The 20,025-nt window shown below is 51.6% G+C and overlaps 1 protein-coding gene across 4 annotated transcripts; it reads right to left on the bottom strand.

Moving 5' to 3' along the window:
- Nucleotides 1-4,404: 4,404 nt before the first annotated feature.
- Nucleotides 4,405-17,322, bottom strand: LOC106000559 (phosphatidylinositol 4,5-bisphosphate 3-kinase catalytic subunit delta isoform-like). Of its 4 annotated transcripts, none has more exons than XM_013035829.1 (22): nucleotides 17,206-17,322; nucleotides 15,135-15,363; nucleotides 14,828-15,057; nucleotides 14,094-14,273; nucleotides 13,469-13,618; nucleotides 13,047-13,136; nucleotides 10,991-11,212; nucleotides 9,746-9,842; nucleotides 9,536-9,666; nucleotides 9,171-9,221; nucleotides 8,931-9,098; nucleotides 8,731-8,885; nucleotides 8,470-8,613; nucleotides 8,196-8,295; nucleotides 7,934-8,112; nucleotides 7,723-7,835; nucleotides 7,455-7,533; nucleotides 6,607-6,774; nucleotides 5,953-6,076; nucleotides 5,530-5,675; nucleotides 5,094-5,226; nucleotides 4,405-4,542 (listed from the first exon to the last, which is right to left on the bottom strand). In XM_013035829.1, exons 1-22 carry the CDS (start codon nucleotides 17,320-17,322, stop codon nucleotides 4,405-4,407), a joined length of 3,144 nt encoding a protein of 1,047 aa, XP_012891283.1. The 4 variants fall into 4 exon arrangements, with proteins under 4 accessions (XP_012891283.1, XP_012891286.1, XP_012891284.1 ...); XM_013035832.1 differs by having other exon boundaries at nucleotides 8,731-8,852; XM_013035830.1 differs by having other exon boundaries at nucleotides 8,931-9,095.
- Nucleotides 17,323-20,025: the final 2,703 nt, after the last annotated feature.

Below are 20,025 nucleotides of genomic sequence, written 5' to 3'. Positions count from 1 at the left end.
GGTAGGAGCAGACAGGCCTGACTGCAAAGCCTAGTCATGGCCCCTTTGCATCCACATGCCCATGTCACATAGTCTGAATCACAGCTCTCCAAGGTCAGGGGTACTCATTTTCAGATGGGTGATCCAAGGCTCAGAGGCCTGTTAAAGGCCTCACTGCCTGGTAAGTGTACAAACACACACTGGGCTCATTGCTCACTGCTGCTTAATCCCCGCCCCCCAGCCAAAAACAAAACAGTTCTCAGAGGGGAGCTGGGTACCATCCCCAGTGGGATGATGGTACCTCATTTCACTGGAGAGTCCCTGGGGGCATTTCCCCTCCCTCATGGTGATAAACCATAAGCTAGGCTTATACTGCTGTTTGCTCCCCAGAGATATGAGGACCAGCACAGCAGTGAAGAGGAAGGGAGTGAGGATGGGGAGGAGGAAGAGGATATCACCAGTGCTGAGTCAGAGAACAGCGAGGAAGAGGAGGAGGGTAGCCCTGGAGACAGCCAATGTACTTCTTGGCAGCAGCATCTTGAATAGGATGGCGCCATACTCAGCTACTAATGCACATCCTAGCCACCTGCTCTCCACTTCCACCTGTCCTCCATTCTCCAGACTCCACCAGCTTTCCCCAGCCCAGCAGGTCCATGGTGAACAAAGTTACTTAGGCCAGTAGGTATGCAGACTCACCCCATTGTTCATCGTCCGCATGCTTGGTGTGTAGGACTTTAGGCTCCTGCTCTCTATACTCCTGCCCAGTCACTCTGCCACTATGCCAGGAGTGGGTGCCTCCTCCCTGGCCGCACCTTGCTGCCATGGGGGATCCCATAATGCAGCAGTCCCACGTGTGGCCAGAGTCCCCTGTGTGTTGGCCCCTTTATCTCCAAAAAGCAGCAGTGACTTGGTGACAGGGTTAGAAGTGCTTACTCTTGGGCTGGGAAGATGGCTCAGTGGTAGAGCGCTTGCCTTGCATGCCTGAGGCCCTGAGTTTGATTCCTCAGCACCACATAAGCAAAAAGAAAAAACCCGGAAGTGGCGCTGTGGCGCAAGTGGTAGAGTGCTAGCCTTGAGCTGAAGAGCTGAGGGACAGCGCCCAGGCCCAGAGGTCAGGCCCCACGACCGGACCAAAAAAAAAAAAAAAAAGAAGTGCTTACTCTTACCAGGTTTTTTTTTTTGGGGGGGGGTCCAGTCATGGGCCTGACCTCTGGGCCTGGGCGCTGTCCCTCAGCTCTTCAGCTCAAGGCTAGTGCTCTACCACTTGAGCTACAGCACCACTTCCGGCTTTTTTCTAATGTGGTGCTGAGGAATCGAACCCAGGGCCTCAGGCATGCAAGGCAGGCGCTCTACCACTGAGCCAACTTCCCAGTCCTCTTACCAGGTTTTTTTAAGGAAGTTCTAATTTTTTTTTCCTAAACTAGTGCATGTACAAAATGGCAGAATGGGGATTAATGTGTAGGTGACCAACATACTTTTTTAAAAAATATTTTGTAAATAAACAGGGATTCTGTACGTCCTTTGTGCTTATGTAGTCCAGGAATATAAAGTTCAGAAAGCCAGGCACAGGGGAGAGGCTGGAGAGGCCTACCCCACACCATCCTTGTCCAGTCTCCTTGTATGGTCAGAGTCATAGGCTTTGGGATGTTGCTCATGGGACTGAACTAGGGGTCCCTGTTTGGAATCCAGAGGTGGCCAGGGCCTTGGAATGCTACCTGTTCTTAGTTCGGTGTTGGGGGTGAGAATAATGCAGTTCCTTGGCTTCTTACATACACTTACCCTGCCCGGCCACCCTGTACACAGTAGCCTGGACTTTGTGTGCATAGCCCTGCTGGGGCAGGTATGTGTAGAGCTCACAGAGCACCACCATGTGCACACGGGCCACCTGACTTCTTGGGAGTCAGTGCAGACCTGGGAGATCTGCATTCTTCCAAAATGAGAGCCCAAGGCCTAAGGGCCAAGTGTTAGGGTATCCCCCAAACAGCCCTGCCTTGTTCTCCTCTCCTCCCTGGGGTCCTTGTGGGCTGTCCTTGCCATCTGACTGGTGGGGAAATCTGTACTCTGGTAGCCAGGAGCCCTGCTTTTGACTCCGTAGTAAGGTAAAAAGAGAGAAAGCAGTCAGATGTAAACCCATGCGAGCTTTACCCTGCCACAAATGGGGGATCATTTTTGCACACTATCCTGGGCCCCTCATGGTTAGTTCTGAGGATACAGCAGTTCTGTGTTGTGTGTGGCCACCCTTCTGTGTCCTGTCCTTGTAGCTGTTGTTTAGGTGATGGAAAGAGGCTGACACATCAGATGTTCTTATTTGTCCCCTTTCAGATGTATGTATTGATGATGCTAGGTCAGAAAGTATATATACTACAATAAAACTCTGGTTCTAACTCCAGCCACACTAAGCTGATTTCTGCCTTGCTTCTATTTTAAACCTGTATTCCCTGGTTGCTATTGGAGCCAAGAACATAAGAACATATAAAGGCTTTTATTTCTTTTCACCTGCCTTTACCTCCTTCAAGGTTTTCACAGGCCTGTTTCAGCCCACAGTATTGATACAGAACTTACCTTCCCAGTACAGAAACATGACACGACTTAAAAAAAAATAGAAAATATTCTTCTCACCAGGCATACGGACTGCACACCCAACCCAGATATGTCGTGGGTGTGCAAAAGCTGCAGGCTGCATCAGGGAGAACCAAAACTTGAATAAATAACACATACACGTACACGAGGTTTTTTCCTATCTCAAAGCAAATGAGGTGTTCTGGGGAAATGCAGCAGCACTGAGTTGGGGAGCAGAGTATGGCAACTGGGAACAAAGCAGGGACTCTGCAGTGGTACCAGTTGCTGCTGGATCCCTGGCTCATCAAAATGGAGAGAGCTGGCTCTGGGCTTCTTAAGCTGTGAGCCTACACAGAAGAGCAGGTGCTCTGAGCTCAGCAGTGAGCCAACAGGTCCTGAGTCAGCTGCCAGTGCACCTAGAGCACCACTGACCCATGCATTTTGTGCTAGTGGATGGAACCCAATGCCTCATGCTTGTTAAGCATGCTTTGGACTGGTGAACTGTGTTCTCAGCCCACAGTAGGCTTTTTGAATTCTAGGTTCAGGGCCTGTCAACAGAGCGTGTTTTGGAAGACTGAGAAGCCCAGAATCTGACCTTGTAAACTTGCTCTGACCCAGCCCTTTGGGAAGCCCAAAGCTAATCCTGAATTGTTTTGAACTGAATACTTGGAGCACAAATGATTCCACTGACCCATTAGGCTGTATGATGACTTCTAGCAGGGCTTCAGGTACAGTCTGAGGTGGCCCACTTCCCAGTTCTCTGACTGGGGACACTGGGAGAGTGTTGCTGCCCTGCACAAGCATGCATTTCTATTGATGGCTATTGGTTCCTTAAAAGTTCTCAAAAAGGTCATAACTAACTTGGAGAGATTCTGTTCTGTTCAGCCCTTCACTAACGCCTAAGAGGTCCTTACCCCATCATTGCACAAAGGACTCCACTGTGGCTTCCTTTCGCCTTAGTTTGTGACCAGGTGAGCAAAATCTACCTCCAGGCTTCTCTGTAGGGCCAGCCTATATGATAACACTTGGTGGGAGCCTCATTATCCCCAGCTCCAGAGACTCAGCGAGAAGTTTGGCTGTTTCCTTACCCGCAAATAAAAGAGGGGGAATCATGTCACTTCAACTGTGAAGAGCAAGTGTCCCTTACTCTAGAAGGTACCCCACTTCCTCAGGAGCTGCCCCAGAGCTTGGTTGGTGGGGGACACAGAGTGGGCCACACAAAGGTGGCAGAGGTGAGCTGAGGATGGGAGGTACCATGTGCGTGTGGCAGCACCAAGATCTAGGCAGTCTGGCGGGAGCCTGGGAAGGCTTTTGCTGGAGAAGAATGATCATTGCCAGGACAAGATCCACCGGCTAGAGGATATTGGGTGGCAGTCCTCAGTTGAGAGGAAGGTACCATCTTTTTTTTTTTTTGGTCATGGGGCTTGAACTCTGGGTCTGGGCGCTGTCCCTCAGCTCTTTATCTCAAGGCTAGCACTCTACCACTTGAGCCACAGTGCCACTTCCAGATTTTTCTGCTTATGTGGTGCTGAGGAATTGAACCCAGGGCCTCATGCATGCAAAGCAAGCGCTCTACCACTGAGCCACCTTCCCAGCCCAAAGGTACCATCTTGAGGTGCCCAACTCACAGTGCTCCACTTGGAGGGCAATACCCCTTCCCTGCACAAGGTGCATTTCCATTTATGGCTGTTTGTTTCTTAAACACTTGGACTCATAAATAAATACCAGTGTAAACAAAAGGCAGTTGTGAGGTTCTTTCCTACGAGGTGCAGCTCAGGCTTTTCGGCCCCTTTTAGGATGACTGAGGTTCGTCTACGTCCAGAGCTAGAGAGGCCCAGTGTGTCATACGTAGCCGGGATGGGGGTGTTATTGCCTGTTATCTTTGGACACATTGTGTGCCATCCAGTTCACTTTGGTCTTCCAGCTCTCACGCAGTGCTTCATTGAACTTCACCCGGAAGTGCTTTAGGGCCTCTTCCTCTGTTTTTCCCAGGGCCAGAGAGTCCTGAGACAAGAGTCATCACAGCATCAGACTCCCCACTCTGATTCACAACCACATCTACCTGCCTGCTCTTCCCCTAGGGGATGGGAGATTCACTGCAGGGAGTTAGGAGAGCTCCTAGCTGACTCATTTCTAAACTGCCCTGGCCTGAATGATTGCCATGGGGTCTTATCCTGACTTTGGACCGGAGGGCAAGGAGGTAGAGGGACATGGCCCAACCCACCACTCAAAAACTCCGATGTGGGTAGAAAGAAGCCATCTTGTAGATGTCAAAGAAGCTTAGCCCATGCAGCCCTTGTGTATACCAAGGACATGGTGACCAAGGAAGGTCACAAGGCGGCTCATCTAACTGCAGCTCTGAGTCTACCTTGCTTGACGGCACTGGTCACTTCTCACCAGACTGTGATGCTGGGATGTGGAAGAGCCAATGAGGACCCCTCTAGCAGGAATACCCTATGGGATCCTTTAGTCCCCATATTGCTCAGGTAGGCATCAGGAACCCTGCATGGCTATTCTTGATCCCTGCCTGCCTGGTGCAACCCTGCCCAGCCCACCTTGAGATACTGGATGTCTTTGGAGCAGCTGAGATCGGGCAGGCCTGCTGCCCGCATCAGAGCAAAGAGGTGGAGGAAGAGGAGCCCGTGGCGCCGCAGGATGGTGTAGGCTCTTTCACAGTAACCCCGGAACCTGCAGGAAGCAGAGCAGGTGAGGCAACCTCCCTGCCATTCTAATCCAAGGCCAGCACCTTGCCAAGCAGCTGTCCTTACCCCGGGAGCACAGAGCCCTTGGTTCCTCTAGCTAAGCCCCAGATTGCTTCCTGCATGGCCCATGGACCTCTAGAGGGTATCCAGGGCTGAGGTTCCTCTGTTGAGAACATACGGATTTCCTGTAACCCACCGGTCATTAAGAGCTAGGGATCAGGCTAAGATCCCGTTTCTTCCTTTGCCCAGAAACTTCTGTGCTCACCCCAGGGGCCCTGATCACCTTCACCTTTCAAATTTCTCACTGTTGTTTGTCTTCCCTTGCTGAATCACGTGGACAAAGTCATAGGTGAGGATGAATGGGACTCGCTCACGGTTGATTCCAAACTTGGTCTTGAAATTCCCCAGAAAGTGGCCAAAGTCAATATGGAACAACTGAAGGAAAGGAAGGGAAAGGCACTGAAGAGGCATCAAAGAAAAACAAAAAGGTTGGGGATGCCATTCTGTGGTAGGGTCTTACCTAGTATGCATGCAGCTGGGGGTCCATCCCTAGCACCTCAGGGAAGGGAAGAAAAAAAAAAAAGCATAGCAGAGAATAGTTCCCAGGGAGAAAGGAAGCCAGCCTTGCTCAGGGACATCTTCCAGGACACAGAACAGGCTATGGAGTCTGGAGGACAGGCCCAGAGGGTGGCTGCCAACTTTTGTCCCCTACCTGCCCACTCTCCCGGATCATGATGTTGTCACTGTGCCGGTCACCAATGCCCAACACATAGGTGGCTACACAGTAGCCAGCACAGGAGAGGGTGAACTCCTCGATGGCTCGATCCAGGGCCTCCCTGGGTAAGAAGATTGAAAGCAGTGGCCACAACCATTTTGCAGCCCCTTCGCAAGGTGGATTCTTTCCCCTCCCTTGAATCTGGCCTTATGATGCTTTTAATCAGTGGCACTATGTCAGAGCTTTAAGCCTAGGGATAGCTTGAGATCTTGAAGCTACCTTCCATGATCTGCACATGGCCACCATGGAGAGAAGCAGAGGCTGATATACTAAATAGAAAGAGGCCATATAGAGAGGCAAGGCTGACAAGCATTTGACTGACACCATCTTAGACCTCCAGGCTCAGGCAAAGTCCTGGGTGATAGCAGTTGTGTGAAGCCATTCCAAGCAAGGCCAGTAGAACCATTCAGCTGAGCTCAGTGAGAAATAGTGGTTAGTTTTAAGACCTGAAGCTTTGAATCGAATTGCACAGCAATCACTAATTGACCTGCCCCAACCCAGATGGGTTAAATCCTGCCTCAGCTAAGTAGCATGGAGATAGTACAAGGCCAGCCCTTCCCACATGGTATCTCTCAGAAAAGACAGACCTACCCAGGGTTCTTGGACTTGAGCCAGTTGAGCAGGGCATCCTTGTTGAAGGCAGCTGTGGCTGCCATATTGCTGTTGTTCAGCTGGATGTTGGCTATGGTGTCCGAGTGGAGCACTACCTCAATGAGACCAGTACGGTCGCCAGTGGGGAGGCAGCCATAGGGGGTCATCCTACACCAGTTGAGGGGGGTGGGAAATGTCATGGTCAAGGGCCCTCCATAGGCTCCTACGCCCCAGGCATTTGAGGCATACATACATACAGGGAAGCTGGGTACTGGTGGCTCATACCTGTAATCCTAACTACTCAGGAGGCTGAGATCTGAGGCTCATGGTTCAAGGCCAGCCCACACAAGAAAGTCTGTGAGACTCTCATCTCCAATTGACTACCGAGGAGCAGGGATTGGTGCTATGGCTCAAAGCTTGGGACAATGCCTAGGCCCTGAGTTCCAGCCCCAGGACTAGCACGCATGCGCGCGCGCGCACACACACACACACACACACACACACAATCACAGGGGACACTGTTGCGCAAATTGCTGAGAGAAAAAGCACCAGGCTCCTTACTTCTGAGAGGCATCAGAACCTCGAACCAACATAACAACTCAGTCCAGTTGAGCTTGTATTGGTTCTGAAGCTAGGGGGCGTGGCATAAGAGGCTGCTGCCTCCTAAAGCAGGCAAACAGGAGGGAGACCTGACCCTCAGAACCAGGAATGGTTCCCCTGCCTTCTCTGGCTGCCCTATGGCCTCCCTGCTCTGGGAACAGCCCCTTTCCCAGCCGATGTCATGATGACAATTCTGACCAGGGATCCTCCTCAGGCGCAGTCCCACGCATGTGCAGAGACATCCCTACCTCAGGTCCAGGCCCTCCTTCTTCCACAGGATGTCCATGAGCTGGATCATCTGCAGAGTTAGCATGTCCTGCCGGAGGTCTGCAGAGGCCAGAAGAGGAAGAGCACAAGATTCTGGTGGGTTTTGCACACCTTTTGTGTCCAGGCTCTATAGATAGTCAATATGCTGTTGTTTTCAGCTCGTTTTCCAGGTGGCCCAAGAGACAGGACAGGACAAGGGAGGGATGGGCTTCCAAGATCTGAGTAGGTCTTTTGGCCCATCTGACTCACCATCCCCATTCTTAAAGATGATGCCCATGTTGCCTGCGTAGCCCGTCTCCTCGCTGCTGTACATGATCCACAGGGGCTTCATCTTGGAGTCCATGAAGGTACACTGCTCCACACTGCGGCCAGACACAGGACAGTTGGCAGGGGTCATCGAGAGGTCCCAGAGGCCTGGATAGGGGGCTTCCCCATGGGAGAAAAGAGGCCTGGGTCTTACCAGACTTCCTCCAGCAGGGTGCTCGGGTCCAGCGGGGACTGCAGATGGGAGAGGGCCTCCATGTAGGTGTCCTGGCGCATGCACAGGTGCATCAGTTCCTTGGTCTGGGGTTTGGTCATCTTCTGGGAGCTCACCTTCACAAAGTCGTTCAGCGCCTTCAGCTTGCTCAGTGCTTCCCCCTAGTGGGAACAGTGGGAAGACAGCCTTAGCAGGTGGTTCTAGAGAGTGGAGCCCCACTGGGGCTGGGGCACCCGAGCCTCACCTGTTTCATCAACATCTTCATGTGGTGGGTGCAGCCCCTGCAGTAGGCCTCCAAGATGAGACCGAAGCGCAGGGCCACCGATGGCACATGCATCTCAGAGCTGGAGGGAAAGGAAAATAGCTGAGTCTCCCCAGGGAGAGCCACACAGCCCCTCCCCAGCCCAGAGGAGGGGGCAGGGGAGCCTGGGCTGGACACCCAGGCCTGCTGGACACACAAGGTCAGCAGGGCCTTCCTGGGAGGTTCCCAAGGAGCCAGCCAGAGTCTGTCCAGCTACCGAAGGTGCCAGAAGAGGAAGTGGCCGATCTTGCGGTTGGACAGGGCCCGGTCTAGCAGGAATTTGGTGAGTTCGCAGTCTAGGTAGGACTCATACTTGAGCACTTGTACCAGCTGCAGCAGGTACTGGGAAAGCTCATCATCCCTGCAGGGGAGGAAGGCCAGAGGTCTGCAGCCGGTGGTTACAAGAGGACAAAGCTGGCCTGGACTGGAGCAAGCTGTTCCAGTCGGGGCCCAGCCATCACATGGAGCCGGCACTCACGTGAGTTTCCGTAGGGACTTGATGGCAAAGGAGCCCACGTGGCAGTCAGGGAAGCTGAAGTCCAGCAGCTCCAGGGCGCTCAGGACGGGCAGCTCAGGCCAAGAGCGTAGTAGGTAGAGCATCTGGGGAGTGGGGGTGCTTGTGGTCAGGTGTAGCTGGGTGAACACTGCCTGTCCATCCCCAGTTTCCTGTTTTCCCACCTGTGCTACATCCTCATGTTTGTTCCACTTGGTGACCAGCAGCAGGCGCGCCAATGCCTCTGGGAAGTGCTCCTGGACTTTGTGCCTCAGTTTCCACACCAAGTCTTTCTCATGTTCATATAGTTCCCCGGACCCCTGGCGCTCCAGGATTTCTCGCAGCTGCAGCTGCTGAAGATTACAGGCCATGAGGGGTCCAGCTCCACCCCCCATCTCCACCCTTTGCCCAGGACCCCCACTCACCTCCTCCTCAGTGGCATGTGCCCTCTCCCCATGATGGCCCAGCTCCAGGATCTGCAACAAATCACACTGCACTCAGTTCCTGGGCCCCCAGTGCTGGGCATCTGCACTTCCATTCTGTCTTTGGCACTGCAGGATGTTTAGCAGCATCCCTAGTCTCTACCTCTAACATGTCAGGATCCGCCCCCCTCCTATGAACTATGACAATGTCACTGGACATTACTCAATGTTCCCTGGTGGGCAAAAGGCTCCTAGAAATCCCCAGATGGGCAGCAGGCATTGGCCACACATCCTGACACGGCTTGAGTCTGCCCTCTGAGGAGCTGCAAAGGCTGGGCCCTGCAGCCTCAGGACAAACCCTCACTCACCTTCTCTAGGGCAGGGTAGTAAACAGGGTGGGGGGCCACCTCAGGTAAGCAGATAAGCAGTGTAGACGCACTCTTGGTGTTGGGGTTGCTGCACACGGTGCCCACAGGGTTCAGCAGCTCTCCTTTCTCACCTGAGCATGCAGACAGACGGAGTTGTACAGGGCAAGCATTAGGCTCTCAACACCGGCCCACCGTCCAGCCAGGGCCCACCTGGGACAGACGGCCACATGTAGAGGCAGCACTCTCCAGTCTTGAGCTGGTTCTTATAGTCAAACAGCATGAGGTTGGCCCAGGCAATGGGGCAGTCCTGGAGAAAGACACTGGGAGGTCAGGGTTGGATAGGTGAGCCAACTCAGGCTCATCTCACAGGGGGAACAGTCTCTAGACCAAACAGGAAAGAGAAGATCCAATCCTCTGAGGTCCTTCCAGGTAAGCCAGGGAAAGGGAGGGCCCACTGACTCCCCTCCTCCTCCTTTCCTTCCTCCCTCCCTTCTTTCCCACCCTTCCTTCCTTCCTTCCTTCCTTCCTTCCTTCCTTCCTTCCTTCCTTCCTTCCTTTCTCCCTCCCTTCCTTCCTTCTGTCCATTTCTTCCTTCTTTTTTTTTAGGCCAATGCTATGGTTTGAACTCAAGGCCTAGGCACTGTCTCTTTTTTTTTGGGGGGGTACGGTTGTGAGGCCTGAACTCTGGGCCTGGGTGCTGTCCCTCAGCTCTTCAGCTCAAGGCTAGCGCTCTACCACTTGAGCGCCACTTCTGGCTTTTTTCTTTTTGCTTATGTGGTGCTGAGGAATCGAACCCAGGGCCTCATGTATGCAAGGCAAGCACTCTACCACTGAGCCACCTTCCCAGGCCCTGTCTCTTATTTTTTATTCTTTTACTCAAGGCTGGCACTCTACATTTGAGTCATACCTCCACTTTTGAATTTTTGCTGATATTAAAGCTAAGAGTCTCACAGACTTTCCTGTCCAAGTTGGCTTGGAACTGTGATCCTCATATGTTAGCCTGCTGAGTAGCTAGGATTATAGGCATGAGCCACCAGTGTCTAGCTTTGATTCCTCTTGCTTGTTGTGGTCCCAATGATGAAGCCAGCAAGGCCCATTCCATTCTCGCCTGCTTTCCTGCTCCTGGCTTCTGGAGAAAGTCCTGAACCTGCTCCACCAGCTCAGCTCACTTGGCATGCGTCAGAAGGGCCAAGGGGCCAGGCATTCCCTGGGCCTGGTGACTCAAGATTTAGCCACAGTCCCCCATATGTGGCCACTCGCTGCCCCCTGAAGATACCCAGAAAGCTGCTCCAGGATGCTGCAGGCCTGCAGCTCTGGGTCATGCTACTCATGAGTTGTTACTTGGGCAGAACAAGAAAGCAGACCGTAGACAGGCAGGGAGGTGGCGGGGGGGGGGCAGCCTGTCCTCAGGCTGCCTGCGTGAGGCATAGCCCCTTCCCAGCCAGCCCTACCTACCGCCTTCTTGGACTTCTTCTTGGTGGAGCGAGCCTTCTTGGTCTTCTCCACCACAGCGTAGAGCATGATGCAGAGCCGGGTCATGCGGGGCAGGTCACAGACGTTGATCTCAAACTCTAGCCGCTGCTGCCACACGGGTTCTGAGCACATGCTCACCTCTGAGCTGCACACTGTCTTGCACAACAATTCGTTTCCATGGAAGAGTCCAGCCTGCACCACCAGCTGGGGAGGGGGAAGGGCAAGGCCATGGAGCCGAGGCCCTGGGCCCCTCTCCCTTCTTCAGATTCCACCCATGAATGAATCCCTTCCTCAAACAGCCTTGCATTTTTTACGGGGTTGGGGTGGGGGAAGAAGTACCGGGGTTTGAACTCAGAGCCTTGCACCTGATAGGCAAATGCTCTACCACTTGAGCCATCCCTCTAGCCCTGAAAATTCTCTTGTTCTCACAGGGGTCTGGATCCAGAATTCCTACACAGAAAAAGATGGTCCCGCAAAGACCATGGGCCAGAGTTGGACAGGTGATCAGAATGGGGAGCCACCGCAGTGCAACATGGACAACTCGATCTCAGACCTGAGATCAGGTCCTCATTAAGGCTGGGGGACTCTAGGTACCCTTCTGGCTCTAACACCCTCTAGCTTCCTTTTCTTGGAGTCTCCTCCCACTGCCAGCCCCACCAGTGCCTCTTCCATCCAATCTATGCTCTGCCCTGCCAGCTGTCCTGAGAGTACTTTCTATCCAATCCATGTCCCCCACCAGGCCTACTCAGCCCTGGTCAGCTTGAAAAAATCACTTCAACCCAAAGTGATCAGGCTGGGCACAGATGGCTCCCAGCTGTAATCCTAGTCACTCAGGAGGTTGAGATCTGAGGATCACAGTTTGAAGCCAGCCTGGACTGTCTCATCTCCATTAAACTAATGAAAGGAGAGCTGTGGCTTAAGTGACAGAGCACTGGCCTCAAACAAAAGAAACTCAGAAACAGCACTTGAGTTCAAGTCCAAGGACTTGACCAGGCAAGAGGCCGAATTTCTGTGGATCCAGGCATCACCTCTTGCAAGTCTATACAAGGAGCAGCCAGGTATAGGTGGCTCACATTTGTAATCCTAGCTACCCAGGAGGCTGAGATCTGAGGATCAAGGTTCAAGGCCAGCCTAGGGGAAAGTTTGCAAGATTCTTATCTCCAGAAAACCACCAAAAAGCCAGAGGTGGAGATGTGGCTCAAAGTGGTAAGAGCTAGCCTTGACTGCAAAAGCTAAGACAGCAACCAGGACCTGAGTTCAAGCCCCAGAACTGGTGGGGGCACACATGCACACACATACATATACACACCAGGCAGTTGGCCATGGGGTATATGGAAGTGCTTTTAACAGTATCATAGGCTGCCCTCACAACCCAGAGGAGGGCTCAGCTCACTGGGGACAGGCCATGTATCCCCTCCAACTACAAGCACTTCAGGGTGTCCCCTGAGAGCACCCTGTGCCCAGCTGGAGCACCCCCTCCTTGTGCCCCACCCCTTTGCAGCCTGTACTTCCTTCATCCCCACAATCTCTACCAAAGTCAAATACCCAGAAATCTGCTCATCCCGATTTGCATGAATCAGCCTCTGGAAGGTGAGCCATTCCCCTCCCTTCTTCCTGGTGGTTGTTTGTTTGTATTTTGTATATCCTGGGTCTTGAACTCTGGGCCTGGCGCTGTCCCTCAGCTCTTCAGCTCAAGGCTAGTGCTCTACCACTTGAGCTACAGCGCCACTTCCAGTTTGCTGGTAGGTTATTGGAGATAAGAGTCTCATGGATTTTGCTACCCGGGCTGGCTTTGAACCTCAGATCTCAGCCTCCTGAGTAGTGAGGATTACAGGCATGAGCCACTGGTGCCTGGCCCCCTCTTCCTGTTTTGTAGCAGCTCATAGCCACTTCATGCAGGGGATGCTGGGTAATGTGGTCAGGTGGCGTTCATGGGACACCTTCTTTCTCTTGTTCCCCTGCATCCTCCTCCAACCTACAAACACATTGCTTATGCAAAACACTACTGGCTTCACCTGGCCCAGAAGCTCCTACTTACCTTCATCCTCTCGTCTGCATTCACTTTGCTTCCCTGGATCAGATCGATGCAGAATGCCTTCTCCAGGGACCACAGTGACACCAAGGAAGGCTGGGGCAGGGAGGGGAGCAGGGTTTGTCATATGGCCCAAACACTTGTCCCCAACAGCATCCTTCTCCAGAAAACCTGCCCTGCATATTCCCAGGGTCCCCCCTGCCCCCCAGGATCTGCATAGAAAGGCCACTCATTGCCCAGGCTGCACAGACAAACCTGGTACCAGAGTATCTGTAAAGATGGCCACCCTTCCCAAAGTCCCAAGTCTCTCCACAGACTGACCAAGGGTTCCTGGACCTGTAGCCATCTTGGGGTGCTGCCCGATAGGCTGCTGGACCACAGGAGGGAGGAAGGAAAGAATGGGGGAAGAGAACAACTAAGTGTCTCACCTTCTTTGCAGGAATGGGGGGCGGCTTGGTGCATGGTTTCTGAACCTGGGGGGTGGGGTTGCTTTGCTCATCCCGCATGGTGAGGATGGAGGAGGAATGGACCATGGTCAGGTGGGGGGTCCGTCCACTGTGCAGGCAGCTGCAGATGTACTGGGAAGGGTGCAGAGTAAGGTGCCCATGGGGTATCACATCCTATCCAAGGCCTTGTGAGAAGCCCCAACTTCTCCTAACACACACCTAGCAAGGGGACTCTGTGTGTGTGTGTGTGTGTGTGTGTGTGTGTGTGTACGCTGGTCCTAGGGCTTGAACTCAGGGCCTAGACCGTGTCCCTGAGTGCTCCACTTCTGGCTTTTTTATATTGAATTTGAGACCAGTGTCAGATGGTTTTTTTTTTCCTCCCTGAGCTGATTTTGAACCACAATCTTCCTACCCCAGCCTCCTGAGTAACTTGGAGTGTAGGCATGAGCCACCCTTGGTACCTGATTCACTCTTAACAGTGATCCCTAAGACTTGGCTGGTCTCAAGACTTTGGGTCTCAAGAAAGACCCAAAATACAGCGCTCCTCCCCCAACCCTGCTGTGTCCAGGGTGGAGGACGCAGGAGGACAGAGGGCCCCAGGCCTCACCTGGAACTGGCAGAGGGGGTAGCTGCCATAGAGATATTCATGCCTCCCATTCACCCGCAGAGCATAGTCCTCAGGCTGCTCCACTAGGCACTGTGAGAACATCTTGGCCTTCTTCCGGAGGGCACAGGCCATCAGTGCCAGGGGTTTATCTTTGCTGGACACTTGGAAAGTGAAGCTTTCCTGGGGGGAGAGGGAGGGTCGGTCCTGTACCCCACAGGCCTCCTGAGCTCTGGGGACACAGCCCACCCTGAACATGAGTCTCATGGGGGAAGCACCAAACTGGTGCTGAAGATATCTAGCCAACACCTAAATGCTGGTCCAGTGAATTGATGGACCAGTAATGGAGGCCATTGGATCTACCTGCCTTGTCAAAATTGCCCTGTGGGACATTTGTCTATGCCCTCCACATGACTGGGGACCTGGCAAATGCCATCTTAGGTTACTGACAAAAGGTAGATTTGCCAGGCACCAGTGACTCACACCTTAATCCTAGCTACTCAGGAGGCTGAGATCTGAAGATCGTGGTTCAAAACCAGCCTGGGCATGAAAAGTCAATGAGATTTATCTCCAATAAACTACTCAGAAAAAGCTGGAAGTAGCACTTGGCTCAAGAGGTAGAGAGCTAGCCTTGAGCAAAAGAAGCTAATGGATAATGTCTAAGCCTTGAGGTCAAGCTCCAGAACACACACACACACACACATACACACAATAGATTTGGGGACTTGTGGGCTCACTTCATTGCCTTCGAACTTGACATTAACCAGCATGGTCTGGTTGGGGGTCTTTGGGGTGCCAGCCCCCAAGCTCCTGGCCAAAGGCTCCAACTGCAGGGGGAAGCTGTACCGCAGCCAGGCCTCCCAGCCCAGCTGCTGGCGGTGTGCAACTGCCTCTTCGCAGAACTGGCGCATCTTGTCTCGGAAGTCATTCACTTCTGGGTCCCGCAGGGAGTCAAACTCATGGAGGCCTGTTAGATGAGGCCAAGGAGTGAGCACAGAAGCAATGGGGTCCACAGTGGGGTGACAGGAGCCGCTGCAGGGGTACCTTTGCCGATGAGGAGACTGATCTGCGAGTTGATGAGCTTCTTCACATGGTCACACTCCCGGGCCACCAGACGCAGCACAGGCAAGAAGGGTTGGACATCACATAGCCGGCGTTGCTCGTCTTCCAGCTCCTGCTGCTCGGCTGTCTGGTTGACGCAGGTGAACACATAGGCCTCAGGGTCGCTGAGCATGTGGAAGAATGGCTCGTACTGGGCATGGTGCCACAGCACCTGAAGAGAACAGGCCTGGTCAGTCCCCGCCAGAGGGCCCAGCCTGCACAGGAGGGCAATCAAGGCCCTGAGGAACACAACCTAGGACCCAACCGTGTGGTCAGCAGGCTTCCTACTCAGGCCTTGCCAAGGATGCCAGGATGTGCTAGATCCAAACCTAGGTAGTGCACACTGCTATCCCTCCACACAGCAGGTGCACAGATGCCTGGTGTGACTGGCAGGTATCCCCGCCCCCAACTGATTCTCTGTCTTTTGTGCCAGTCCTAGGGCTTGAATTCAGGGCCTGGGTTGCTGTCCTTGATATTTTTTTCTCCTCCTTCTCCCCCTCCTCTTCCCCTTCTTCTACCTCCTCCCCTCCTCCTCCCCTCCTCCTCTCCCTCTTCTCCTCTTCCTCCTCCTCCTTCTCCTCTTCCTTCTTTTGCTCAAATCTAGTGCTCTACTAAATCTAGCGCTCTACTCCATTTCTGGTTTTCTGGTGGTTAATTGGAGATGATAGTCTCACATTTTTTTTTGTTGTTGTTGGTCATGGGGCATGAACACTGGGCCTGGGCACTGTCCCTCAGCTCTTCAGCTCAAGGCTAGCACTCTAACACTTGAGCCACAGTGCTGCTTCTGAATTTTTCTGTTTATGTGGTGCTGAGGAACTGAACCTAGGGCCTCATGCACAAAGCAAGCACTCTACGACTGAGCCACCTTCCCAGACTCAAATGGACATTTTTTTTAAAGAGTCTCATGGCTTAGTGGTAGAGTGCTTGCCTTGCATGCATGAAGCCCTGGGTTCAATTCCTTAGTACCACATAAACAGAAAAAGCTGGACGTGGCACTATGGCTCAAGTGGTAGATTGCTAGCCTTGAGAAAAGAAGCTCAGGGCCAGTGTGTAGGCCAAGAGCTCAAGCCCCAGGACTGGTAAGAAGGAAGGAAGGAAGGAAGGAAGGAAGGAAGGAAGGAAGGAAGGAAGGAAGGAAGGAAGGAAGGAAGGGAGTCTCATGGACTTTCATGCCTGAGCTGGTTTTGAACCTTGATCCTCAGATCTCAGCCTCTTAAGTAGCTAGGACTACAGGTGTGAGCCACGGGAGCCTGGCTTACGTGATATTTCTAAAGCAAAGGGTTGTAAGGCTCATCAGTGGTCACAGAAGGACTGTGCAGTCCTGGTTAAGAGCCACTGTCTCTACTACCATCTCGTCTAGTACCCAATAATCTAGCCATCAAGGGAGAGGAAGTGCACAATGTTAAAGGGGAAGCTGAAGTCAGAAGAACAAGTGGAACTTAACTGAAGTTTAAAAATGATTCCTGGGCTGGGAAGGTGGCTCAGTGGTAGAGCTCTTGCCTTGCATGCAAAAGGCCCCGGGTTTGATTCCTCAGCACCACATAAGCAAAAAGAAAAAAGCCAGAAGTGGCGCTGTGGCTCAAGTGGTAGAGTGCTAGCCTTGAGCTGAAGAGCTGAGGGACAGTGCCCAGGCCCAGAGTTCAGGCCCCACGACCGGACCCCCCCAAAATAAATAAATAAATAAATAAAAATGAAAATGATTCTTGGGCACTTTACACCATTTAAAATTTGCATCTAAGCCAGGCTCCAGTGGCTCCATGCCTGTAACCCTAATTACTCAGGATAGCTGAGATCTGAGAGGATCACTGCTTGAAACTAAGCAGAAAAGTCCATGAACCTCATGTCCAATTAACCACCAAATGCCAGAAGAGCTCTGGCAGTTGAGTGAAAAAGCCCCAAGTTCAAGCCCCAGTTCCAGCACCTACACACACATAAAGTCCCATCTAAGAACTCCCAAGTCTGAGAAATGATGTCTGTCTTTTCTCTGCACTCCAGACTTGGGTGAAGACCATACCTGCTTGATGGTGCTGAGGTTGGCATTGCGGGACACCGGGAAATTCAGGTAGACCCCAGTGGGCAGCAGGAAGTCCACCATCACGCTCTGATTCTCCTCCTTGGTCCAGAATTCCATAGGGCAGCCCACCCCAGGGAATATCCTGCCCTGTCACTTCTCACAGGCCAGCTGTCCTGAAGAGAGAGAGGCACAGGGGAATGAGCTGGAAATCTGTGTCTCTACAGCCAGAGCTTCCACCTGCCCAGGCAAATTATGGCTCCTATGACACCTGGCTACTGTGTGGATCCCCAGCTGCCTCTTACCAGGGGCTGCGATGCTCTGGGAACAGATCCACACACATCACAAGGACACCATCCCAGCCACCAGTAGGAGCAGACCAGAGAAGGCAGGGAGCTGTAGACCAACACTGCAGAGCTTTGAAACTTTCTAATCAGGAATCCATTGGTTTGACAATGGATTTGGCCATGTAACAATTGGCCGAATATCTGAATCATTCAGACCTCCCATCAGCCCCCGGCCCCAAAGTAAGCCACAGAAACATTACTGAAGTGATTCAAAATATATAGGCAACCCCATTCTCCAGTCACCACATCCCTTCCCTCACCTCCCACTTCCCCTTCTAGTCACCATCTGGAATCGACTTGTTTTTAGTATGTATGTTTTCTATACTTTTATTATGCTAATTATTTACAGATGAACAATTCCTAATTTTTTTTTCATGTCACTACTAAGGCTTGAACTGAGGGCCTGGACACTGTCCTTTAGCTTTTCTGTTCAAGGCTGGTGCTCTACCACTGGAACCACACCTCCACTTCCACATTTTGTTAATTGGAGATATAGGTTTCATGGACTTTCCTGACCCATCTCGGGGGAAGGGGGAGGAGGGATGGAAAATGACAAATTTGGCTGGCTGGGGCCTATAATCCTAGCTTCCGGGCTGGGAACGTGGCTCAGTGGTAGAGTGCTTGCCTTGCATGGATGAGGCCCTGAGTTCGATTCCTCAGCACCACATAAGCAGAAAAAACTGGAAGTGGTGCTTTGGCTCAAGTGGTAGAGCACTCGCCTTGAGCTGAAGAGCTGAGGAACAGCGCCCAAGCCCAGAGTTCAGGCTCCACCACCCACAAAAAAAAAAAAATCCTAGCTTCCTAGGAGGCCAACAGAGGGGCCTGTCAGAGCAAAAAGCTCAAGATACCCACACCTCAACCAATATACAAGAAAAGCTGGGCATGGTGATGTGTGTCTGTCATCCCAGCCAGGTGGGAAACTGGGAAGTGTAAGTAGGAGGATCACAATCCAGACTGGAGGTATGATTCAACTGGTAGAGCTCCAGCTATGCAAGCACAATCCCCAGTATCACCAAACCAAACCAAACAAAAGCAAAAAGATAGGGAAAGCAGGAGGCAAAGTGAAATTTCATATCTTCTACTTAACCCAATATACCCAAAAGATGGCCATTCTCATGTGTAATCAATGGAAAAATTACAAATAAGATACTTTATTTACTCCTTTTGATATTGATCATTGAATCTGGGTGTGGACTACATTGCATTCTGGTTGCTAGTTTTTCAGTTAGATTTAGAAACGTAGGTGATAAGTAGCTTCCTCAGACTGTGTCAACACTCTTCTAGTAATCATGTATCAATTTTTAAATTTAAAAAATAATAAACAATTTTTTGGCAGTACTAGTATTTGAACTCTAGCTTGTCTGGCTAGAGCTCTACCAGTTGAGCCATACCTCTAACTTGGCTCTTTGCTGATTATTTGGGAGATAGAGTCTAAAATACTTTTCTGCCTGGACTGGCCTTCACCCATGATCCTCCAGATCTCAGCCTCCTGAATAGCTAGGATTGCAGGTACAAGCTAATAACACCCAACTAAATTAATGTAAATTAAATATTGTTTTAAATTTTCATTCCTTACAATAAATTCCTCAATTACAGTACCACATTTTTTAAAAAATCACATGGGTATAATCTGACAGGTACAACCACATCATCTGTTTTCCTAACTAGCATTAAATTGTTCTTCAACCTGCTAACCCAGGCTTCATCTCTGCCTTCCCCAGCAGTGGCACAGTCATTTGTTTCCAAGTTGGTGGATATTTTCTCTCTTTCTTTCTTTTTTTCTTTTTTTTTTTTGCCAGTCCTGGTGCTTGAACTCAGAGCCTGGCCACTGTCCCTGAGCTTCTTTTGCTCAAGGCTAGCACTCTACCACTTGAGCCACAGTGCCACTTCTGGCATTTTCTGTTTATGTGGTAGTGAGGAATCAAACCCAGGGCTTCATGCATGTTAGGCAAGCACTCTACTACCACTAAGCCACCTTCTCAGCCCCTGGCAGATATATTAATTTGCATTTCTATGATTATCTGCCAAACAGTAATCCTCTGTGAATAGCCTGTTTAATACCGTGGCCCATTTTCTGATGAGGTTAATCTTTTCCTTCTTGGGTTATTCTACATCCCAGCGCTTTGTGGATTACAATCTGGGAATGCCTTCTCTTAATCGGTGTCATCTTTTCAGTTTTGTTAATGGTGTTTTTTGTGGTAAGCTAGCATTTTTTAATGTTGATGCAGTCAACAAACTTGTTCCTTTCATTTCCTTCCCTTCCCTTTTCTTTCTTTTCCCTTCCCCTTCCCCTTCATCTTCCCTTCCTTCCTTCCTTCCTTCCTTCCTTCCTTCCTTCCTTCCTTCCTTCCTTCCTTCCTTCCTTCCTCCCTCCCTTCCTTCCCCCTCCCTTCCTTCCTTCTTTCTTTCCTTCCTTCCTTTGTGATACTGGGTTTAAAATCAGGGCTTCATACTTGCTAAGTAGGCGCTCTACTGC

The sequence above is a fragment of the Dipodomys ordii genome, unplaced genomic scaffold (genome assembly GCF_000151885.1).
Source record: "Dipodomys ordii isolate 6190 unplaced genomic scaffold, Dord_2.0 Scaffold224, whole genome shotgun sequence".
Classification (NCBI taxonomy): Eukaryota; Metazoa; Chordata; class Mammalia; order Rodentia; family Heteromyidae; genus Dipodomys; species Dipodomys ordii.
The sequence above is the reverse complement of the archived record's forward strand: the minus strand, read 5'-3'. Positions and strand labels throughout refer to the sequence as shown.

Coding starts and splice junctions, on each gene's coding strand:
- LOC106000559 (XM_013035829.1), bottom strand. CDS start 17,322: ATGGAATTCTGGACCAAGGAGGAGAATCAGAGCGTGATGGTGGACTTC. Junction 9,099..9,170: donor CACATGCCACTGAGGAGGAG/GTGAGTGGGGGT, acceptor TGTAATCTTCAG/CAGCTGCAGCTGCGAGAAAT. Junction 7,836..7,933: donor ACCCTGCTGGAGGAAGTCTG/GTAAGACCCAGG, acceptor GTCTGGCCGCAG/TGTGGAGCAGTGTACCTTCA.